The sequence below is a fragment of the Spermophilus citellus genome, assembly GCF_964194105.1.
Source record: "Spermophilus citellus genome assembly, chromosome: 4".
Lineage (NCBI taxonomy): Eukaryota > Metazoa > Chordata > Mammalia > Rodentia > Sciuridae > Spermophilus > Spermophilus citellus.
In genome coordinates, this window is record NC_138185.1 from 134,421,414 (window position 1) to 134,445,413 (window position 24,000).

At 37.5% G+C, this 24,000-nt stretch overlaps 1 protein-coding gene and 2 pseudogenes across 3 annotated transcripts in view; 2 read left to right on the forward strand and 1 right to left on the reverse strand.

Annotated features, from left to right (window-relative positions):
- The window catches only part of TRIM69 (tripartite motif containing 69), a gene marked incomplete at its 3' end in the record, with an annotated part of 36,437 nt that extends 12,980 nt beyond the window's left edge, over positions 1–23,457 (reverse strand). The window contains exons 1-4 of the mRNA XM_081292870.1: positions 23,147–23,457; positions 3,866–4,342; positions 3,001–3,096; positions 344–577 (exon numbers count right to left, since the gene is read on the reverse strand). Of these exons, the coding sequence (XP_081148996.1) occupies positions 344–577; positions 3,001–3,096; positions 3,866–4,342; positions 23,147–23,152 (813 nt within the window). The 5' untranslated portion in view covers positions 23,153–23,457. The remainder of the gene's footprint in view (positions 1–343; positions 578–3,000; positions 3,097–3,865; positions 4,343–23,146) is intronic.
- LOC308647437 (myelin-associated neurite-outgrowth inhibitor-like) lies at positions 11,119–11,671 on the forward strand (annotated as a pseudogene). The gene has a single exon. The product of its transcript is annotated as a myelin-associated neurite-outgrowth inhibitor-like (transcript).
- LOC308648356 (large ribosomal subunit protein eL18-like) lies at positions 18,470–19,043 on the forward strand (annotated as a pseudogene). The gene has a single exon. The product of its transcript is annotated as a large ribosomal subunit protein eL18-like (transcript).
- Positions 23,458–24,000: the final 543 nt, after the last annotated feature.

The window sequence follows — 24,000 nt, forward strand, 5'->3', positions numbered from 1 at the left end:
ACCGCTTGAGCACATCCCCAGCCCTATTTTTAATTATATATATGCAGTGCTGAGAATTGAATCCAGTGCCTCATGCAGGCTAGGCACGCGCTCCACCACTGAATCACAACCCTAGCCCTATTAATTGGATTTTATTCCCTTGTTTTGGAGCATGAAACTAAAGTTTCCTGCTGAGCATAAAGCAAAAGTAGCCTCCTGCTTTTCTCTCAGAGAATCTTAAAAGCACTACAGTAGTCTGTTTTATTTTGTTTTCCCTTGATCATGAAAAGCCACAACTGCAACCTTCACAACCCTCTTCCACCCTCTTAAATGTACCCATAATGGGGTTGTTATGGAGTCTCACTTTGAGGAAATCGAAGGAGTTCCGCTGTTCCAGCCGTGTCTGAATGCTCACCAACATATCTTTGGCAAGTAGACACTGCTCCTGAAGCTGGTTCAGATTCATCTCCATCTCCTCATTCAAGGCTTTCCCCTCTTCCCGGAGGTCACTTAGAAGGTCCTTTTCTTTGCTGTGCAGGAACTGATGCAGCTTTAGAAACTCCAAGGACACGTGTTGCTGCAGATGTATCTTGTTTTCCTGGAAACCTCCATTATCATCACCATGGTTATTACTGAGACTAGCACTTGGGGATGGGGACCCACACCAACACTAACACAACATGGAGAAATACCACTGCAGAAAAATGCATATAAATAGCTGCTGAGTATCAACATTTCAGCCCTACTCAAAGGAGCCTTTTAGGAGACTTACTCCTTTTTTCCTGGCCAGTTTAATAGGTCAGGATGAACTAGCCAAAAGTGGTCTCTAGGTTCTCATTGCAATGATGGGATGGTGAGTATTTGGGAATTAGTCAAACATTATAGAATGAATAAGAATACCTTTTTTATTGGTAAACCAATATCTACCAAGTAGTGCTATTAGACCGAGACCATTAGAGGCCCGTAAGAACTCTCTATCTAGAAACCAGAACCAAGGAGATGCCACTCCTGCTGCCAAGACAATGTAGAAGAAACAGGATATGAGCAATGTGTGAAGTACTGAAATTAACAACCACCACATTCGAACTTCTTTTCTTGGGTGATTTCAACCTCTTCACAGGTGTACCAACCATCTGACATACTGATTTCTCAGTTCTTCACCCTCTTCATTTCTAATGATTTATAGCTTTATCCATTTATTCCTATAGTCACTCCTAGAATCTTTTCATTCCCAGCAATTGCACCATCTCCAAAATAACTTTTTATACTCCAAACTCACTTACTCATGTACCCCTGTTGCAACAGCTATTGAATCTCATTAAAACTTTGTATTCAGCAACACCTCCATTACTGTTCATAAATTTCTATTTTCATGTGCCCTCTTATCCAACTTAGATTCTATGTCTATCATTATTGCACTTTTTTGTGGTACTAGGAATTGAACCCAGGTGGACTCTACCACCAAGCTATATCCCTAGCCCTTTTTATTTTTGAGATAAATCTTGCTAAGTTGCTGAGACTGGCCTCAAACTTGGATTCCTGCTTCAACCTCCTGAATAGTAGGGATTACAGGAGCATGCCACTGCATCTGGCCATCATTATTGCACTCTTAAAATAGTCTTAACTCCCTCTCTCTTCTAGCTCACACTTTTCCAGTTTCCTTTTTATCTTTCTCATCAACATTTTTCAGTCTTATTGATTCCACTTCCTCTAACCAAGTCTAATATTAGAATTACTTGATATTCTGTCCAAAGTTCATTCACCTTCCCATTCTACACTTTCTTTCTAGGCAATATCCTTTCCCACCTGTGGCCTTAAATGCTGACATCTCCAAAATAAACCAGCTTCTGAGCTCCAGATTCCTATATCCATCTGCCTATTTGATATCTCCATTCACCCCTCACATCTAATCAATCACTACAGGTACTTTTATCCCCAAATAAACATGCTCAAGCTGTTCATTTCTCTGCATCTTCACTGCCTTTATAGTCCAAGCCACTTCCATCATTCTCCGGGACCACGCCTTCTTCTAACTATTATCTTTGTCATTGCCCCTTTCCAATCCATTCTTCATGCAACTATCAGAAATATTTTCAAAATAAGATGAAATCATGTCCTGTTTAAAATCCTTTAATGTTTTCTCATTATTCAGAAGATGAAGTTTAAAATGCTTAACATTATCTACACAATGACCTACATGATTGGGCTCATATCTGCCTCTTCAATATCATCTTGCTTAGCATGCTCCAGCATTTCTTTTTTATACCCCAGAGCTGGGGATTTAACCCAGGGCCTTGACTATGCCAAGCAAGTGCTCTACCACTGAACTACATCAACAGCCCTAGAATATTCCAGTTTTATTGCCCCTTTTTCTGTTTAACATAGCAACTCCCTTCCTATAGTGTTTTCCATACATTCTCTCCTCTTCCTATAACTTTCTTCTTCCAGACACTAAATGTCACAGAAGATTCTCCTACATAGAATAATTAGTGAATAAGCAGAACTCCCAATTTAGCTCCCTAACCTAGGGACTAATTTGCCAAATCTCTAACCATTAATTTCATCCTAGAACTCCTGTGAGGTTGAGTGTGGGCAGCCAAGAAAGACCAAATCAGATGGGAAACACATGTAACCTGAGAGACCTTGGTTCAGAAGTGCCTGGCTATAAACCCAAAGGAAAGAAGTGGATTTTTAGTGGATTTTTCTAGTAAATGCCTTATTTTACTATGGATAAAGATACCACACAGAGCATAACCCCACGGTAATCACCTAGTTACCAAAACATCAAAAGGATCAGCATATTAGGGGAAAGTCAATCTGCTCTGTTGCTCATCTATTGGCAAAAAAATTTCACCAACATATTGCTTTTCATCCTACAGTGTCAGTTTTCCAGTTCTATACCCCAAGTGCCATTTAGTGTATAGATTTTATATATATAAAATATATACATTTTACTTATGCAGCTGAAGTTACCAGGGTGTATTCTAGTTCTATCTCATAACCCTCTACCCTGCTTCTCACCTTGTAAGCAGCAATAGCATCCTTCTGCATGGCCTTCAGAGACTGAAGATCCTTCAGGGTTGTTTCCAGTTGACTCTGATGGACTGCAAGCTCATCCTAGGAACACCAAACAGAATTAACCTAACCAGCTTGAGAGATGAAAGGCCATAAGGACATTCCCAAAGCCTTAGTGGGCTGGGGAAAAGCAAGCTCTTGCTGCAAATCTCTTTCCCTTCACCTATAGCATAGTTCCTGTCTCTTTCAAGAATTGTGAATAAAATTAAAAGCAGAAGAAAAACTTAGTTTTGCTTTCTTATTAGCTAGTCATGGAGATTTGAAGTAGATAATAAAACTCCACATTTTTCACTCTATTTGCACTGTTCTCACCATCTATATTTTTACTTACATTGTTAAAACATTTGTTTATTCCTTCTGCCCATCCAAAGCCAAATTATTTCCCAGTTAAAGTCATATCCTTTTCTTTTACAATACATCTCCTATATCAGCTTTCTCCAATCCCTTCAGAAATTCTAAACACTTAAGAATTACAATTGTGACAAAATTTAACTATCTATAGTAGACTTTCTTATATTTCTTCTGTTATTATATTAATCTTAAAATTGACCAAATTTCAAACCTTCTATAACAAGAGTAATATCTTATACACTCACATTCTATACAGCATGTGACTGAGGGAGTCAGCCAGAATTCCTCAACTGTTCCTTTCCCATAAGCAGTAACTTTACAGAAAGAACTTTGCAAGACATGAGCTTTCTCATTATTATTTAAATGAAGAGATGAAGTTGGAAGAAGAAAGAAGAAACAGTCCTACAAAAAATTTTTCCTAGCTTTCCTAAGAGATTGCTCAAGGCCAAGGCTCACACACCGTAAAGAAACGAACAGCATCAGAGATTTTCAGGAATTCCTTAGACTGCTCCGGAGATAACCGTGCATCCTTACATTGAAAGCAGATCAACTTCCCATCTGGCTTACTGAACAGTTTCAGGTTCTCTCCATGCTCTGGGCACTGTGGATGGCCTTTGAGTAGTGGAAGCTTCTTAATCTTTTCCACCAGCTTCTCCAGCACAAGGTTAAATGTACAGTTGCTATATTGACATAGCATCTTACACTCAGGACAGAAGGTTTCCTTTGCTTGCAGCTTCCAAAAGTTTTGGATACAGATTTGGCAGAAGTTGTGACCACAGCTTAGCATCAGTGGATCACGGAACCAGTCGTTACAAAGTGGACAGTGTAGCTCCATAGTAATGTCTTGTATCACCACTTTAGAGGGTAGATGGGTGAGTGAATCATTCACTTCAACATAGTTGCCTGGATCGATGTTAGAAGAGGGTCTGGAGGATACCTTCAGGAAAAAACAGCTTAAATGAGTTACTCTTTCTTATTGCTCACTTGAGCACTCCAGGGTGGTGGGTTCCATTCCAAAAGGAACTAAGAATTCATACAACTAGAGTAAAGGCACCATAATCTGTCCTTTGAAAAATTATCTAATAAACTCAGTGTTTTCTAACATAGTTCATGGCACTGTTTAATCCATTTTGTGCCATCATCCTCATATATGGAACACTATGAAAATTTAAGCAGAATATATAAGGTACAATATAATTATAGAACATGATTTAAATATAGTAAATAATATACAATATAATCATTACAAAAAGAATATAATTATAATAAAATAATGCTATTATTATAACATGTATTAGTTCTAGAATTTGATTTGCAACTTATTTTAATGTGCCTGTATCAATTTTGTTGATATATTTACTTGGGATGTAATGGGTTAAGCTTTAATAGAGAACCAAGGCAAAGGAAGAAAGAGTACTCAATTAAAGGAATGTATTTTGTTGTACATCCTTCTGTCCACTCACTTTCCCCACTTATCAGTTGAAAGCTTTACTTTCAACTTCTATTCTATTAGTTATTACCCTTATTTTTGTTTTCTAGAAATCAAATAGAAAGAATTGGAAGACCAATTAGATTCCTCAATCAGTGGCATGATATCAACAGTTCAGACCCTCCCATACTCCTTTTTAAAAACATATTACACGAATATAAATACAGAAAGATGCAAAATCATAAATGCATAGATCATTGACTTTTCACAAAATGAATACATCTGTATAACCATTACCCAGATTAAAAAATAGAACATTATTAGTATCCCAGGAGCTCCTATATACCTTCCTATTCACCTTCTCCTCCTTACCAAGGTTAACACCTTTCCAGACTTCCAACACTATTCATTAATTTTGCCTGTCTTTGTACTTTACATAAATGCAACCACAGATTATGTACTTTTTTGTTTCTGGATTCTTTTTTTTTTTATTCGTTGTTCACAACATTACAAAGCTCTTGACATATCATATTTCATACATTAGAATCAAGTGGGTTATGAACTCCCATTTTTACCCCAAATACAGATTGCAGAATCACATCGGTTACACATCACATTTTTACATACTGCCATATTAGTGACTGTTGTATTCTGCTACCTTTCCTAACCTCTACTATCCCCCTTCCCCTCCCCTCCCATCTTCTCTCTCTACCCCATCTACTGTAATTCATTTCCCTCCATGTTTGTTATCCCATTCCCCCCATAACCTCTTATATGTAATTTTGTATAACAATGAGGGGCTCCCTCCATTTCCATGTGATTTCCCTTTTTTTCTCCCTTTCCCTCCCGGATTCTTTTGTTCAGCATTACATTTGTGAGATTTAACCCCATTATATATAATTTTACCTCATTCTCATTGCTATATAGTATTCCACTACAATGAATATGCCATAATTTACTTCTCCATTTTGTTGTTGACAAGACTTTGGGGTAGTTACCAGTTCAGGCTAATATAAAAAGTGTTGTTAATAGCAATCTTGTTCATGCACTTTACTGATTATCTGTATATATTTCTCTTGAGTATATTACTGGGAGTGATTTATAGGATTGGAATATGTTCAGCTTAGTAGATATTGACAAACTGTTATAGATAATATTCATCTTAGCTATGAATGTGGCTTTAATCTCTTTGCTGATAACTGTATATTGAATCTATTTTCCTATGTTTATTGTCTATTTGATTCTTCCCTTTTTATGAAGTGCCTGTTAAAGGAATCTATTTTATTGTTGAGCTATCTTTTTATTTATTCACAGAAATTCTTCATAGTTCTAGATATGAATTTTTTCTCAAATGCATGTATAGCAAATATCTATTTCCACTCAGTTGCTTTTTGGCTTTATTAATTATATCTTTTATTGAACAAAAGTTCTTAATTCTCCTTAAACTTTATTTTTAAATATGACACAAATACAACATAAAAGATATATGAATTAATAATAGATAAATACGAAAGGAGAAAGAACCTTGCTGGCTAGGAGCCAAGCATGATGATGTATGCTTATAACCCCAGCAACTTGGGAGCCTCAGCAATTTAGTGGGGCCCTACACAACTTCACAAGACCCTGTCTCAAAATAAAAATTAAAAGGGCTGGGATATAGCTCAGTAAAGTGCCCCTGGGCTCACTTCTCAGTACCAAAAAAAAAAAAAAAAAAGAAGAAGTTGGTTCTTTGTAGGATTGGCAGGGGATCCACAAAATTGAAGAACTAGATTGATGAAGAAAAAATATATACTTGAATCACTAAAATCTGAAATGATTTTGTAAGAAATAAAAAAGGTTTACCAGAGATTATTATGAACAGTGATATACCAACAAATTTAGTAGCCTAGATGAAATGGAAAAGTTTCTAGAAACACAACAACTAACTACCAGAACTGACTCAATAAGAGAGAAAATCTCAGCAGATCAGATGGCTTCACTGATAAATCCCACCAAACATTTAACAATTTAATACCAATCCATCTCAAACTCTTCCAAAAAATAGGAGAGAGCATTTATTTTAAATGACAAAGAAAGTTCAGAATCAAGGCAGCTAGAAAACAGCTATTCAGTGAGATGGATGAGCAAATTCACTGAAGTTTATTATTAGACAGAGACTTGGAGAGACCCAGAAATTCTAGTCTTTGGAGCAGTGCTGAATCTAGTGGTGGTAGCAGCACCAAAGCACAACAGAGGGAGAGGTAACACAAAAGGAATGAGAAAGAGACATTGTGCACAAATTAGGCATGGAAATAGTTGTAGAACAGAAAGGCAATCTGAACTTAACTGATCCAGGAGCAGCTTGGCAGGATGTTGCTTGAGAAGTGTTCTGCATTTCTCAATTTATAAGCAGAGAGAGCTGTGCACAGGGAGCCATTTTGCTGAAGTCATGCCTGAATTTGTTGCCTTAGGAATCCTAGATATTGCCTCAAATATTGTCATACTTAGATAGCTTTTATAATGATGACATATGTTCCTACTATCCCTAGTATTTCTAGTGTTTTGAACATGAAAGGCTTCTGTATTTTGTCAGATGCTTTCTCTGCATCAATTGATATAATCATATGATTCTTCATATTTATTGATTTCCGTATGTTGAGCCATCCTTGCATCCCTGGAATGAACCCCACTTGATCCTGGTGCACTATTTTTTAAATATGTTTTTGTATGAGATTTGCCAGAATTTTTATGAGAATTTTTGCATCAATGTTCATCAGGAATATTGGTCTGAAATTTTCTTTCCTTGAGGTGTCTCTACCTGATTTTGGTATCAGGATGATACTAGCTTCATAGAATGAATTTGGAAGGGTTCCTTCCTTTTCTATTTCATGGAATAATTTGAGGAGTATTGGTATTAATTCTTCTTTGTAGGTTTTGTAGAACTCAGCTGTAGAACTCAGGATTTTTCTTGGTTGGTAGGCTTTTCATGGTGTCTTCTATTTCCTTGCTTGAAATTGATCTGTTTAAATTGTGGATGTCCTCTTGACTCAGTTTGGGTTGATCATATGCCTCTAGAAATTTGTCAGTGTCTTTGAGGTTTTCTATTTCACTGCAGTATAAATTTTCAAAATAGGGGCTGGGGATGTGGCTCAAGCGGTAGCGCGCTCGCCTGGCATACGTGCGGCCAGGGTTGGATCCTCAGCACCACATACCAACAAAGATGTTGTGTCCGCCGAGAACTAAAAATAAATATTAAAAATTCTCTCTCTCTCTCTCTCTCTCTCTCTCTCTCTCGCTCTCTCTCTCGCTCTCTCGCTCTCTCTCTCTCTCTCCCCCCTCTCTTTAAAAAAAAAATTTCAAAATAGTTTCTAATTGTCTTTTTTATTTCAATAGCGTCTGTCATGATATTTTCTTTTTCATCACATCATTCTAAATGGAGAAAAATTGGAAGCATTCCCTCTAAAAACTGGAACAAGACAGAGAAGCCCTCTTTCATCACTTCTATTCAACATAGTCCTTGAAACCCAGAGCAATTAGACAGATTTTAAAAAATTAAAGCGATACAAATAGGAAAAGAAGAATTCGAACTATCATTATTTGCTGATGACATGATTCCATACTTAGAGGATCCAAAAAACTCCACCAGAAAACTTCTAGAATTAATTAATGAATTCAGCAAAGTAGCAGGATATAAAAGCAATATCCATAAATCAAATGCATTTCTATATATCACAGATGAATTCTCTGAAAGAGAAATTAGGAAAACTCTCCCCATTCACAATAGCCTCAAAAAAAATAAAATACTTGGGAATCAACTTAATAAAAGAGATGAAGACCTGTACGATGAAAACTACAGAACACTAAAGAAAGAAATTGAAAAAAAGACCTCAGAAGATGGCAAGATCTCCCATGCTCTTGGATAGGCAAAATTAATATTGTCAAAATGGCCATACTATCAAAAGCGCTATACAGATTCAATATGATTCCAATTAAAATCCCAATGTCATTCCTTATAGAAATAGAAAAAGCAATCATGAAATTCATTTGGAAAAATAAAAGACCCAGAAAAGCAATCCTTATCAAGAAGAGTGAAACAGGAGTCATCACAATACTAGACGTTAAACTATACTACAAAGCTATAATAACAAAAAAACGGCATGGTATTGGCACCAAAATAGACTTGTAGACCAATGGTACAGAATAGAAGACACAGAGACAAACCCACATAAATACAGTTATCTCATACTAGACAAAGGCACCAAAAACATACATTGGAGAAAAGATAGCCTCTTCAACAAATGGTGCTGGAAGAATTGGAAATACATATGCAGCAAAGTGAAAACAAACCCATATCTCTCATCATGCACAAAACTCAAATCAAAGTGGATCAAGGACCTAGGAATTAGTCCAGAGACCCTGAGCCTAATAGAGGAAAAAGTAGGCCCCATCATGTTGTATTGGGTCCCAACTTCCTTAACAAGACTCCTAAAGCTCAAGAAATAAAATCAAGAATTAATAAATGGTACAAACTCAAACTAAAAAGCTTCTTCTCAGCAAAAGAAACAGTTAATGAAGTGAACAGACAGCCTACATTTTTGGAGCAAATTTTTGCCACACACATGTCAGATAGAGCACTAATCTCCAGGATATATAAAGAACTCAAAAAACTTAATACCAAAAAACCAAACGAACAACCCAACCAACAAATGGACTAAGGAACTGAACAGACACTTCTCAAAAAATAAATATACTTAATCAACAAATATATGAAAAAAATGTTCAACATCTCTAGTAATTAGAGAAATACAAATCAAAACTACTCTAAGATTTCAACTCACACCAGTGAGAATGGCAGCTATCAAGAATACAGACAACAATAAGAATTTTTTTTTTAAAAAAAGGAATACAGACAATAATAAATGTTGGCAAGGATATAGGGGAAAAGGCACACTCATATATTGCTGGTGGGACTGCAAATTGGTGCAACCAATCTGGAAAGCAGTATGGAGATTCCTTAAAGAACTTGGAATGGAACCACCATTTGACCCAGCTATCCCACTCCTCAGTCTATACCCAGAGGACTTAAAATCAGCATACTGTAGTAATGCAGCCATATCAATATTCATAGCAGCTCAATTCACAATAGCTAAACTGTGGAAGCAACCTAGATGCCCTTCAATAGATGAATGTATAAGGAAACTGTGGTAAATATACACAATGGAATATTATGTGGCATTAAAAGAGAATAAAATTATGGCATTTGCAGGTAAATGGATGGAGCTGGAGAATAAGCCAATCCCAAAAAACCAAAGGCCGAATGTTCTCTTGGATAAGTGGATCCTGATCCACAACAGGGAGCAGGCAGGCATGGGAAAAATGGAGGAACTTTAATTGGGCAAAGGTGAGGGAGTGTAAGGAGGGTGCATGGGAGCAGGAAAGACGGTGGAATGAGATGGACATTATTACCCTAGGTACATGTATGACTGCACATATGGTATGATGCTATATCATGTACAACCATAGAAATGTAAAGTTGTGCTGCAATTGTGTACAATAAATCAAAATAAATTCTTCTGTCATATATACCTAGTTAAAATAAATTAATTAATTTTAAAAAATATTGCCATGATGTCTCTGTTGATGTCTACCTTGTAACCTAGTGTGGCCCTAGTAGAATGCTGTTGAAGTAGGCACAGAGAAGATTATATGCAGTGAGATTGGATTAGAGATACAGAAGGGAGTGCAGCTCAGAGGCTGAGACTGGAGAGTCACAAGTTTGAGACTAGCCTGGGTAACACAGCAAGACCCCCCTCTCAAAATTTTTTTGGGGGTACAGGGATTGAATCCAGGGGCACTCAACCACTAAGCCACATCCCCAGCCTATTTTGTATTTTATTCAGAGACAGAATCTCATATCTTCATTGCTGAGACTGGCTTTGAACTCGTGATCCTACTGTCTCCCAAGCTGCTGGAATTACAGGCATGCACCACAGCGCCCTGTGTCCATCTCAAATAAAAAAAAAAAAAAAACACAAATGATCAGGCATGGTGGCACACACCTATAATCCCAGGGACTCAGGAGGGTGAAACAGGAGGATTGCTAGTTTAAGGCAAGCGTCAGAAACTTAGTGGGGACCTAAGCAACTCAGTGATAACTTGTCTCAAAAACTAAAAAGGACTGGGGATGGAAGAAGGGGGCAGGGCAGTGGCCACAGGTAGGTGGTCCTGCCCTGCTGAATGTCTCCCCAAGGGCTGAATCCAAAAAAGAGACACCTATCAGACAGACTCTGAGAGTTCTTGAAATCATGAATCCTGTTTATAGCCCTGGATTATCTGGGGTTATCTATGCAAATGCCAAAGAAATTGTTTATCCAACTGGTTTCCCCATGGGCTATGCAGCTGCAGCCCCTGCCTATTCTCTACCTTGGAGGGAATCCTACCTTCCAAACAGGTTACACTCCTGGCACACCTTACAAAGTGTCCTGTCCCCCAACAGCTGGGCCGTGCCACCACAGTCTTCTTCTTCTGACCCTGTGGGAAGTGCCCACCCCCAGCAGAACCCTTGCACAGCAAGGCATGTACTACACACAGCCACTTATGCAACACCTACTCATGTCATCCTTCACACCCTGGTGGTGCAGCCCAACGGAATGCAGCTGTAGTGTACCCTGATCCCATCCCTCCTCCTAGAGGCAATGGGGTCACATGGGCATGGTTCCTGGGATCATGATGACCATGTCAGCAGGTACCCCGCTGACTGTTCACTACCCAACTCCTGTTGCTCCTCGCCCAGTCACTGTGCCCACATACCAGGTCCCAGGAATACCCACCTACAGCTATATGCCCCCTCAGTGGTGATCACTCTGCAAATAAATATTTGCGATGGAGCTGTGCAGTCACGTCACTGCTGGTGCTGCAGATCTTGTGCCTCCAACCAGGACTTTCTTCTTAATGCTAGGGATAAGCTAAGTTGTCCTGGCCCAGCAGCTCCCAATGTTGTTAGTCTCTAGCTAACTCCAAGGGTTGGTCTTAAAGCAAATCCTGTTTTGTGGACTGCCTGGCAATTTTTTAGCTAACTGTAGTGATAAAAAGGCAGTATTAATCTATTCTGAATTGTTTCTAGTTGAATACATGTTTAAAAAGAAAAAACAAACGCAAAAACAAAGCTTGCTCACTCTATCTGCAAAACCATCTTATGCAAAACCCAAAGGAAAGGAAATATTGTACAACTGTATTACTAATGCACTGTTGTGTGCAAAGTCAAAAAAAAAAAAAAAGGCTAGGATGTAGTTCAGTGGTAAATTGCCCCTGGGTTAAATCCCTTTTGCCCCCCAAATAAATAAAAAATACAAATGGACTAGAATAAAACTATTTCAAATAAATGCATTTGAATAATCTGTGGAAAGTGCTGTAAGCAAGGAGACTCCTCATTATTAAGATATGAATTTTCTTTTTTAAAAGAGTCATGAAAGAAATGGGATAAAAATTTTGAAAAATAGACAAAGTACTTGAATAGATATTTTATCTAAAGAAGATAAAACAATTGGTCAACATATAATTGAAAAGATGCTCAAGGGCTGGGATTGTGGCTCAGTGGCAGAATGCTTGCTCGAATGTGTGAGGTACTGGGTTTGATCCTCAGCACCACATAAAAATAAATAGATAAATAATAAAGGTATTGTGTCCATCTACAACTAAAAAAATTTTTTAAAAAAGAAAGAAAAGAAAAGATGCTCAATATCATTAGTCATTAGGAAAATCTAAATCAAAGCCACTGTGAGATACAATTTCACTGTTATAATTTTTAAAATTGGAAAATAACCAGTGTTGTTGAGGATAAAAAGAAATTGGAACTGTCATATGTTGCTGATGAGAATGTAAAATGATGCCGCTGCTGTGGAAAAGTTTGGTAGTTCTTCAAAAAGTTAAACATAGAATTACCATATGACCTAACAGTTCCACTCCTAGGTATACACCCAAAAGAGTTGAAAATAGACATTCAAACAAAAACCTCTATGCAAATGTTAATATCACTATTTACAATAGCCACAAGTGCAAACAATCCAAATGTCTATCAACTGATGAATGGACAAAAAAAAAATTAAGTGTTTCTTTTAACCAGGGGGTTATGGTCAAGAAAAACATCTAGAAGGGAGAACTAAAAGGGGACTTGAAGATCAAATCTTGTGCAGGCAAAATCAAGGAACATTAAAACAGAGGGAAAAAAATGTTAAATGTACATAAACTAATTTTTAATTTGTGTTATAATCTCCATTTACAGGATGAAAAGTACAAACAGAAAATTTATTCTGGGGTAAAATCCCTGAGGATTGGTGTAGGGGTTATTCCTTTTCTCCTGAGGGAACCTGGAGCTCAAAGAAGGATAAACTTCTCAGTGGTAGAATCAAGGGAATTCAAGCCTGAAGGCCAGAGCTGCTATACATCCCCTTGAAAATTTAACCAGAACTCTAACTTCTCATTCCTAACTCTATATTCCCAGTTGGAGTTTATGTTTGCCTCTACTTATGGGCTTAGTTGCTCTCATATTCAGATTTAATCTAGAAGGGAACATGGTTAAATCCTTTGCCTCATAATCAAATTCCAACCTCATTGATGATTGCTTATTTTGTCTTCATTTCATATCTAGAGTCTCACCTTTACTTTTCCAAATGGAATATAGCTATTTTTTTTTCCTTTGTGGTGCTGGGGATTGAACCCAGGACCTTCTGCATGGGAGGCAAGCACTCTACCAACTGAGCTATATCCCCAGCCCCATAATGTAGCCTTTTTTCTCTTTCAATATTACCTCTCCAGTTTCTTTTTCTGAAACTCCTATCAAACAGACATCAGAGTTTCTCACTCCAGTCTCAATTTTTCGTAATTTCTCTTTTATATTTCCTAATGTCATAGTATCTTGCTTTACTCTGGACATTTTCTTCAATTCTTATAGATGCAATTTATTTTTTGTTTCTATTTTTGCAAGAGACTTGGGTGAAGGTGGAAGCAAAGCCATATTTGAGGATATTTTCTTTAGGAAACAATATGTGCACAAGTTCTTTTTTTCCCCGTGACAGCACTCAGGGGTGCTTACTGTGCAGTCTTGCTCCTCCACACTACCTCATGAACAGATTGTTTCCTGTAAATATAGCTTATTTGTCCTTATTCAACTTCACTTTACCTGTATCTCAAAGATAAGAGCTCTGAAGTTTTTCCTTCAGCCTGCTGTATCCATCTGTTCTCATTGTTCTCTACAAGGTACATGTGGGTCTTGGTCCACATGATAAGGCACTTTTCTATGTAATTTTTTTTTTTTGGGGGGGGATACTGGGCAATTTGCCACTGTGCTGCATCTCCAGCCCTTTTTTATTTTGAGACAGGGTTTCACTAAGTTGCTTAGGGCCTGCTAAATTACTGAGGCTTGCTTCAAATGTGGATCTTCCTGCCTCAGCCTCCAGGGTTACTGGGATTACAAGTGTGCACCACCATATCCAGCTGTATTTCTTTCTTTATGTTAGATCTGCACTCCTTCATAGGTTGTATTCCAAGCTACTTGATGTATCTAGTTTCATTGTAAAGAGTTTATCTATTTTTCATTGTCCTTATAGTTTTGACTTAAAGAAGGATTAGTTTCTAAGAGGAGGAAATCAGTGCTTTTATTTTACCACTTTAAAACTAAAGCTTAAATTGTCACTGAAACTTTAGTATTTCTAGCTATCTAGACAAGGGTGTGTATGTGTGCATGAAGGGGATAGCCATATTTCAAGATGTCTTCAATACACCACCAACCAGATTGAGTAATAGACTTTTAGCAGTAATCAGTGTGGATGCCATTCCTCAAATAATACAAGTTGAATTTCTCTCCAGCCCATGGAAATAGGGACTCAAAGTCAATATTTAAGAGTTTTATAGAAAATACTGTGAGGTTTTTGCATGTTTAATTTTTTTTAGACTAAGATTAATTCCCAGTGCCTACCAGAAATATCTGCCATCCCATAGCCCATGCTAAACATCAGCACTCCACATACCATGTGGCTTCCACTCCCTTTCCCAAGCCACAGATGGGCTTCTGACCTATTCCATAGACTGTCCAGCAACCCTAGATCTGATCTAATGCAAAAAGAAGAATCTGGAAACAGAATCAGGAAACTGAAAGTAAGAGCAGTAGCTTGAAGGATCATCATGAAGTAGAGTTCAGGAAAGGAAAGATTATGGGATGGAGAGTCATAAAGAAACAATCTTGGAGATGAAGTTTAAACAGAAGGCAGAAAAACATGCAGAGATGTAGGGTGAAGTCAGCTATTGGGTAGAGACAAAAATTATAGAAACAATGTGGAAGGACTGGGGTTGAGGCTCAGTGGTAGAGTGCTTGCCTGGCATGCATGAGGCACTGGGTTCAATCCTCAGCACCACATAAATGTAAAATAAAGATATCGTATCCACCTAAAGCTAAAAAATAAATATTTTTTTAAAGAGAGAGTGAGAGAGAGGGGGACAGAGAGAGAGAGAGAGAATTTTAACATTTATTTATTTTTTCTTAGTTCTCGGCTGACACAACATATTCGTTTGTATGTGGTGCTGAGGATCGAACCCGGGCAGCACGCACGCTAGGCGAGCACGCTACCGCTTGAGCCACATCGCCAGCCCAAAAAATAAATATTTTTTAAAAAAGAAGCAATGTGGACAGTGGCTGTGTTATATTAACCACTACACTGTCCTTTGATTCTTCCTAGCAAGATGCTTTGTCATTGTAGGGGCCCAAAACATGTGTTGGAGTAATAAACATTTATCCTCATAATAAGTGAGGTTTTCTCTTTGCTTAAGGTAGCTTATCTGAATCTCTGCCCTTTTAATAGACCCTTTACCTCAGCTAGATACTCATTTGGTAGAGTTTGCTAAACACTCATTTAATGACAATCTCAACCTTCATCTTTCTTGACTTATTTATCCTTTGGCCCCTGTGATGTGGTACTGTCCTAGTTCTCCTTCCTTTGGCCCCTCCTCTGCCTTGGTTAGTTTCTCTTACTCTTCTCATTCTAAGTGTGGACAATGGCATGGTCTGTCTTCAGCTCTCTTCTAGCTCCACTCTATATTCTTCTTACCAAATTAGTCATTCATTATATGATTTCATATACAACCTCTATATGAGTAACTATCAAATCTGAATCTCTGAGCCTATGACTGGGTCCTTCAAAACCAATATTACTAGAACAGAAATCATTTTTTCCCAAATCAGTTCCTTCTGTTGTTCTTCTTCTTTTTATTATTTCTTTGCCTTTTTTTTTTTAAACATCGTCTATGTTGCCCAGACTGGTCTTGAATGTGTGGGCTCAAGAGATCTTCCACTCCCAGACTCTCAAGTAGTTGGGACTATAGGCGTGTGCCACCACACCCAGCTCTCGTTCCTTCTTTTGACTTCCCTATATCTATTAATTGCATCACAAGTCTTCCAGTTTTTAAATCTGAATTATCTTTAGATATTTTATTATCTTCTTCATGCCCTATCATCTAATAATTTGCAAGCTCTAGTTAATAATGATTATTAACCCTCCAAAATCTTCTGTTGTTCTTTGTAGCCTACCAAGATAAGTTTTTGTGAGTTTTTTAAAGGCCAGAATTCAGAATTCTCTTCAATATGTTGAAAATTCATATTTCTAGTCTTCTTTTCCATGGTTCTGATATACATTGAAAAACTTTAATTTACTGTCCTTTTACATGTTAATAATTCATTTAAATTTCATTAGCCAAAAGATAACAAAATATTCAAAAACAGAGTACTTCATTTTTTGTTCCAGACTGAGTGAGAAATTATGTGAAAGTGAAGAGAACAAAATCTGTTTATTCTCCATCCTTTCAATGTGCTAAAAGACCAAACCCAGAAAAAAAATTCAAGTACAAAAAATTTGCATTTTTACTTGGGAGGCTAAGGTAGGAGGATCACAAATTCAAGGCCAGCCTGGGCAACTTAGTTAGACCCCGACTCAAAAAAAAAAAAAAAAAAAAAAAAAAGGATGGGGTTGTGGCTCAGCAAAGGAGCACTTGTCTAGCATGCAAGAAGCCCTGGGTAGAATTCCCAGTACAGGGGAAAAAAAATGCATTTCAAGCCAGCCAGGATTGTCTTGAAAACTTTAAAAACAGATGCTTTCTGAATAAAACAAAACTTGTAGGAGAACCCAGCCAACAGAGGATGATCTAGGAGAAAGGGTACCTTACCTACCAGAGCTGGTTTGTGCTGGTAAATCCAGCCACTGCTGCTGCTGCTGCTGCTGCTGCTTTAATTCTTTTATTATTTTTTTTATTTATATGAGGTGCTGAGAATTGAACCCAGTGCCTCACACATTAGGAAAGTGGTCTACCACTGAACCACAACCCCAGCCCCTTCTTCTTCTTTTTTAAAAAAATATTTTTTTAGGGCTGGGATTGTGGTTTAGCGGTAGAGCGTTTACCTAGCGTGGGAGGGACCCAGGTTGGATCCTCAGCACCACATAAAAAGTAAAAACATTGTGTTGTGTCTATCTATGCCTAAAAAATAAATATTTTTAAAAAATATTTTTTAGTTGCAGATGAATACAATACCTTAATTTTATTTATTTATTTTTATGTGATGATGAAGATCAAACCCAGTGCCTCACACGTGCTAGGCAAGAGCTCTACCACTGAGCGACAACTCCAGCTTCTTTTGAAAGTGGATGTCATTTAGGAATTTTATTCAATGTGTTTTTAAAATATATTTGAAGTAGGTAGTAGTTGCCAAGACTGGGTCAAAGGGGTTTGGAGGTGACTGATAATGGCCTTGGGATTTCTTTGGGGGATAATGAAAATGTTCTGGAATTAAGATAGTGGTGATGGTTGTACAATTTTGAGAATATGCCAAGAACCACTGAATTGTACATTTTAATTATGATATGAAAAATATATTTAATGATATTGGTTGTTCATACAATATGATTGATTGGGGATTTTATGGTTAATTCATCTTGCCAGTTGAGGTTCTTCCAGTTAGCCTGTCTCTCAAGAATAAATCCTTTAGCCAAGCATGGTGGCACACACCTGTAATCCCAGCAACTAAGGAGTCTGAGGCAGAAGGATTACAAGTTCAAAGCCAACCTTAGAAACTTAGCAAAACTTGTCTCAAAATTAAAAAGAAAAAAATTAAAAAGGGCTGGAGATGTGGGCTCAAGTGGTTAAGCATGCATGGGTTCAATCCCCGGTACCCGCCCCCGCCAAAAAGAAAAAAAGAAAAAACACATCTTCTGCTATAATAACAAGACATTGATCATGTAATATTTAGTAAGCATCCACTATGCAAAATGCTTTATGCATATTATCTCATTTAATCTTTATAAAAACCCTATGAGATAGGTATTATTACCCCAATTTTAAGGAAACTGAAGCTTAGAGAGGTTAAGTAACTTGCCAAGATCACAGTTATTAAGTATTGGAGCCCATATTTGAATTCCTTATCTGCCTCCAAAGCCTTTTATCTTAATCATTAAATCAGCAAGAGGCCAATCAATATGCTTTATGAAACTGGATTTATTAAGAAGATCAAATGAATGAGGCAAAATACCTGGAATAACTTTTTACTGCACTGGAGAGAAGTAAAAAATTGAAACCAGGCTCTCTCTTTCCAGACTAGGCCGAGCTCTAGGCGCCATCATGGGAGTCGACATAGGCCACAACAAGGACCGAAAGGTTCAACGCAAGCAGCCCAGGAAGAGCCAGGAAGTCTACTAAGGCTGTTGGTCAAGTTGTACAGGTTTCTGGCTAGAGGAACCAATTCTACTTTCAACCAAGTGGTACTGAAGAGGTTGTTCATGAGTCCCACCAATAGGCCACCTCTCTCCCTCTCTGGGATGATCCGGAAGATGAAGCTTCCTGGCCGAGAAAACAAAACCGATGTGGTCTTGGGGACTATAACAGATGACGTTCGTTTTCAGGAGGTGCCTAAACTGAAGGTGTGCGCACCTCGTGTGAGCAGCCAAGCCCCAGCCGCATCCTCAAGGCTGGGGGCAAGATCCTCACCTTTGACCAACTGGCCCTGGACTCCCCCAAGAGCCGTGGCACTGTCCTCTTCTCTGGTCCTCGCAAGGGCCGAGAGTGTACCCTGTACCTGCATTTTGGCAAGGCTCCTGGGATCCCACAGAGCCACACCAAACCCTATGTCCGCTCCAAGAGCAGGAAATTCCAGCGCGCCAGAGGCCGGAGGGCCAGCCGTGGGTACAAAAAGTAACCCCGGGATGAGAGGTGGGAGGGACAGGGAGAGAGAAGGGAAATTGTTTGGAAATGGAAGGAGACCCTTAGGGTTATACAAAATTACATACAAGAGGAAGTGAGGGGAAAGGGAAAAATAATACAAGGGGGAAAAATGAATTACAGTAGAGGGGGTAGAGAGAGGGGAGGGGAGGGGAGGGGAGGGGGATAGTAGAGGATAGGAAAGGCAGCAGAATACAACAGACACTAGTATGTCAATATGTAAATCAATGGAAGTGTAACTGATGTGACTCTGCAATCTGTATACGGGGTAAAAATGGGAGTTCATAACCCACTTGAATCAAACTGTGAAATATGATGTATCAAGAACTATGTAATGTTTTGAACAACCAATAAAAAAAAAGAAAAAAAAAGTAACCCCGGATTTACTGTTAATAAAGAGGCTTTGAATTTGAAAAAAAAAAAAAAAAAGAAAGAAAGAAAGAAAAAAAGAAACCAAAGGAGATTCTAAATTTCAGTACCTGGAAATCTTGTTTTTTTTTTTTTTTTTGTTTGTTATTTTTTAAGGTTTATTCACTTTTTTTTTAAGAGAGAGAATTTTAATATTTATTTATTTATTTTTTAGGTGGACACAACATCTTTGTTTGTATGTGGTGCTGAGGATCGAACCCAGGATGCATGCATGCCAGGTGAGCTTGCTACCGCCTGAGCCACATCCCCAGCCCAGTACCTGGAAATCTTTTAGGATATCTTGTCTTTACAAAGCTGTGGCTGGTAGGAATCACTTTCTAAGAAAGTGCATCCTCCTTCTTCCACTTACTGCAAACATTCTCAGAACAGAAAAAAGGCAAGGAGAGCTATGATGTCATTAGAAATTTGTTTTAAGTAACTTGCCATATATACCCAGTTGTCCCACTCTTCAGCATATACCCAAAGGACTTAAAATGAGCATACTCTAGTGACATAGCTACATCAATGTTCATAGAAGAACCTCAGATAGAGCATTAATCTCCAGGATATATAAATAACTCAAAAAATAATACCAAAATAACAAATAACTCAATCAATAAATGGGCAAAGGAACTGAACAGACACTTCACAGAAGAAATATGAATGGTCAACAAATATATGAAAAAAAATGTTTAACATCACTAACAATTAGAGAAATGCAAATTAAAATTACACTGAGATTTCATCTCACTCCAGTCTGAATGGCAATTATCAAGAATATAAGTAACAATAAATGTTGGCAAGGATATGGGAGAAAAGGTCCATTCATACATTGCTGGTGAGACTGCAATTGGTGCAACACTCTGGAAAGCAATATGGAGATTGCTCAAAAAACCTGGAATGGAACCACCATTTGACCCAGTTATCCCACTCTTTAGCATATACCCTAAGGACTTAAAATGAGCATACTATAGTGACATGACTACATCAATGTTCATAGCAGCTCAATTCACAATAGTTAAGCTATGGAAAAAACCTACCTAGGTGCCCTTCAATAGATGAATAGATTATTTAAAAAGTGGAACATATACACAATATAATATTACTCAGCCATAAAGAAAAATGAAATTATGTCATTTGCAGTAAATGGATGGAACTGGAGGCTATCATGCTAAGTGAAATAAGCCAATCCCAAAAACCAAAGGCTAGGGGGAAGAGAGGGAGGATGGGAATGGGAAAAACAGTAGAATGATTCAGTCATAACTTTCCTATGTTCATATATGAATACACAGCCAATGTAACTCCACATCATGTACAAAGCACAAGAATGGGAAGTTATACTCCATGCTTGTATGTCAGAATATATTCTACGGTAACGAATAACTGAAAAGAACAAATAAAAAAATAATTATTTAAAAAACAAGAAGAAATTTGTAGGAAAATTTGTTATCCTAAAGATTTTATTTTCCTGAGAAGATTTAGATTGCAAATTTTTGAAATCAAGGTTAATAAAACATATAAGGGGCATTCATTTGTTGCTTTCCAGGCTTTAGTCCTCCAAAGTAAGTTTTTAAAACTTTGATGGGCAGATTTTGTTTTGTTTTTTTTTTAAAGAGAGAGAGAGAGGGGGGGGGGGAGAATTTTTAATATTTATTTTTTAGTTTTCGGCGGACACTACATCTTTGTACGTGGTGCTGAGGATCGAACCCAGGCCGCACGCAAGCCAGGCGAGTGTGCTACTGCTTGAGCCACATCCCCAGCCCAGATGGGCAGATTTTGAAGAATTAACCTAAGAGCAGAGAAATACAATCCATCTAGAGAGAAGCCATATGGCACAGCCAACTCATACTCAAGAGCAAAACGCACCCTTGCTTCATAAGTTTTGCCTTTTTCACATAAGAAGGAAAGAAAGATTCTGAACTTGTTGAGTTTTTAGAGTTTCTTACAGTTTAAAGAGATGTTAGATCATTTAGTTGACAACTTTTCAGCCTCTCACTGAATATTTGAAATGAAATGCTTACTATCACAGGACCAATTTTTCTTACTATTGTAGAAAAGTATCTATTTTTCCTGACTTGGCCTTGAAAGGGATAAGAGTATAATAGGTAGAGACAATAGTGTTTATTTTTTTCCTCTAAAAATTATAAACACAATGTTTATAGCCCCTGTTTCCTTCAACAGCTAAGGGCAAAGAAGAGTAAAAACAAACCTAAAGGTCCTGTGATAGAGGAAATTAGAACCTGATCTTATTTATTTATTTATTGGTACTGGGGATCAAATTCAGGGGTGCTTTACCACTGAGCTATATCCCCAGTACTTTTTATTTTTTATTTTGAGACAGAGTCTCACTAAGTTGCTGAGGGTATCACTAAATTGCAAGGCTGGCCTTGAAATTTTGATCCTTCTGCCTCAGTCTCTCAAGTTGCTGGGATTACAGGAATATGCCACTGCACCAGAAAGAACCTGGTCTTAATAATTAATGCACATATAATGAACTTAAACATCATAAGAAGAGGAAACTGGTGGAAATGATAACTCAGAACAGGAGGGCTCATATGTTGAGATTTTGTCAATTAATTTTAGTGAGTTTTTTCAGCTTTCTTGTGGCAAATATACTTTCTCTTTTGTCTGTCTCACAATGAAAAGAACACTAAGTTCAGAAGAATATAATTTCTTTTATTTTAGCTCTGAAAGGATTTTTCCCACATTTTTATTGGTGCATTATAATTGTACACACTGATGGGATTTTTTGTTAGATAATTGTACAATCACAAAATTTAACGATATAATTTGACCAATATCACTCCCAGGACTTCCCTGTCTCTTCCCACCTCCCATCCCTTGTCCCTTTCCTTTTACTCATCTCCCTTTGGTTTTCATGAGATCCACCTCCACTTTTTTTTTTTTTTTTTTACCTCCAGCTTCCACACTGGAGGTAAAAAAGAAAAAAGGAGAAAATATATGATCCTTGACCTTCTGAATTTGACATATTTTGCTTAACATGATGGTCTCTATGCATTTTCCTGCAAATGACATATTTCATTTTTCTTTATGTCTGAATAAAACTTCATCATATAATATATATATATATATATATATATATATATATATACACACACACACACACACACACACACACACATTTTATTTACTCTTCAAAATTTGATGAATACCCAGGTTGGTTCCATAGTTTGGCTATTAAATTGTGCCACTATAAATATGAGTATGCATGTATCACTGCAGTATGATGACTTTAATTCTTTGGAAGGGATCTTAAGATAAGGAATTCAATTTAAAAAATGTTTAGCTCCTGGGAGAGTAGGCTCTGCATCAAATAAAAAAAATTATCAAGAGTGATAGTATAATAAGAAGAGCAAGTTATACTTAATAATTTTAATCAAAAACTAACAAGGTGATTACATTAATAAAGAGGGTAGTTTTATATAGCATTTAATTTTTTTCAAAAAGCTATGGTGGATTTCATTACTTTCTTACCAGCCTCTCTAAATTCTCAGTTATTTTGAGGTTTTCAGAGAATATAGAAGCTACAACCTGTACGAAGTTAAATATTTCCATGTATTTTCTTTCATGGTCTAAAATTCATATCCCATTCTGTGATCTTATTTTCCACATCATATCCAGAAAACCAGCTGCATTGGAAGACTAACTCACCTCCATGAAGCTTGATCATCAGGTCACCAGGAGCAGAAGCAGGACACTTGGATCAGCTCAGTAGGACCAGGATGGCTGCAGACCAGGAGCCTAGGACCTGTATGCTAGGAATAGGCTCAGAGCCCATGAGGGGAAGAGGAAAAGTTCAGGAGCTGGAGAGAAGGCACAAGGCCAGTGTGGGGTCTGGCAGATTCCGTGACAGTTTGTCAGTTGCTTAAAAGAAAGAGAAACCCTGATTGGAATGACTTATCAACTCACCCTTTTTTCTTTCTTTCTTTTTTCTTTTCTCTTTTTGATGTTTGTGATTTGAAGTGATAGTCTAATATTAAGGTTCATAGATCCCCATTTCTGAATAAGGCTATTTTATAAGAGAAGATACAGCAGCAGCAGCCTATAAATCTAACACCCTGCTCTTGATCATCACAGACAGCATCAAGGTACCAACCAAGAGGCTTTAACTGACAGTTGTTTCACCTCTGACATTCTGTTGAAATAGCCCTGAGAAAGTAGCAAAGGCCAAGGAAGACCAAAAACAAAAAAAAAAAAAAAAAGCTTTTTGCCCTCAAAAAGCATTTCATACAGTTTTTTCAGCAGTTTTACCTCACAGAGATTCACACCTTGACTGCTGTGATCTGTGTGACCTATAAGGAGCCATTACAGAGTTAACAAGTTTTTTTAGTAGTAATTATTTTAAGTCAATATTTTCTTAAATGTTTATCTCCTATCTAACTGTCCAGCCTTAATACTCACAACTTTTGCCCTGGATTTTGTGCTATACTTCTGTGGTTTTGCACATTCTGTCCCTTCTTCCAGGGGGCTCCTCCTTCACCAAGAAAGTTATTGAGAAGTCAGAA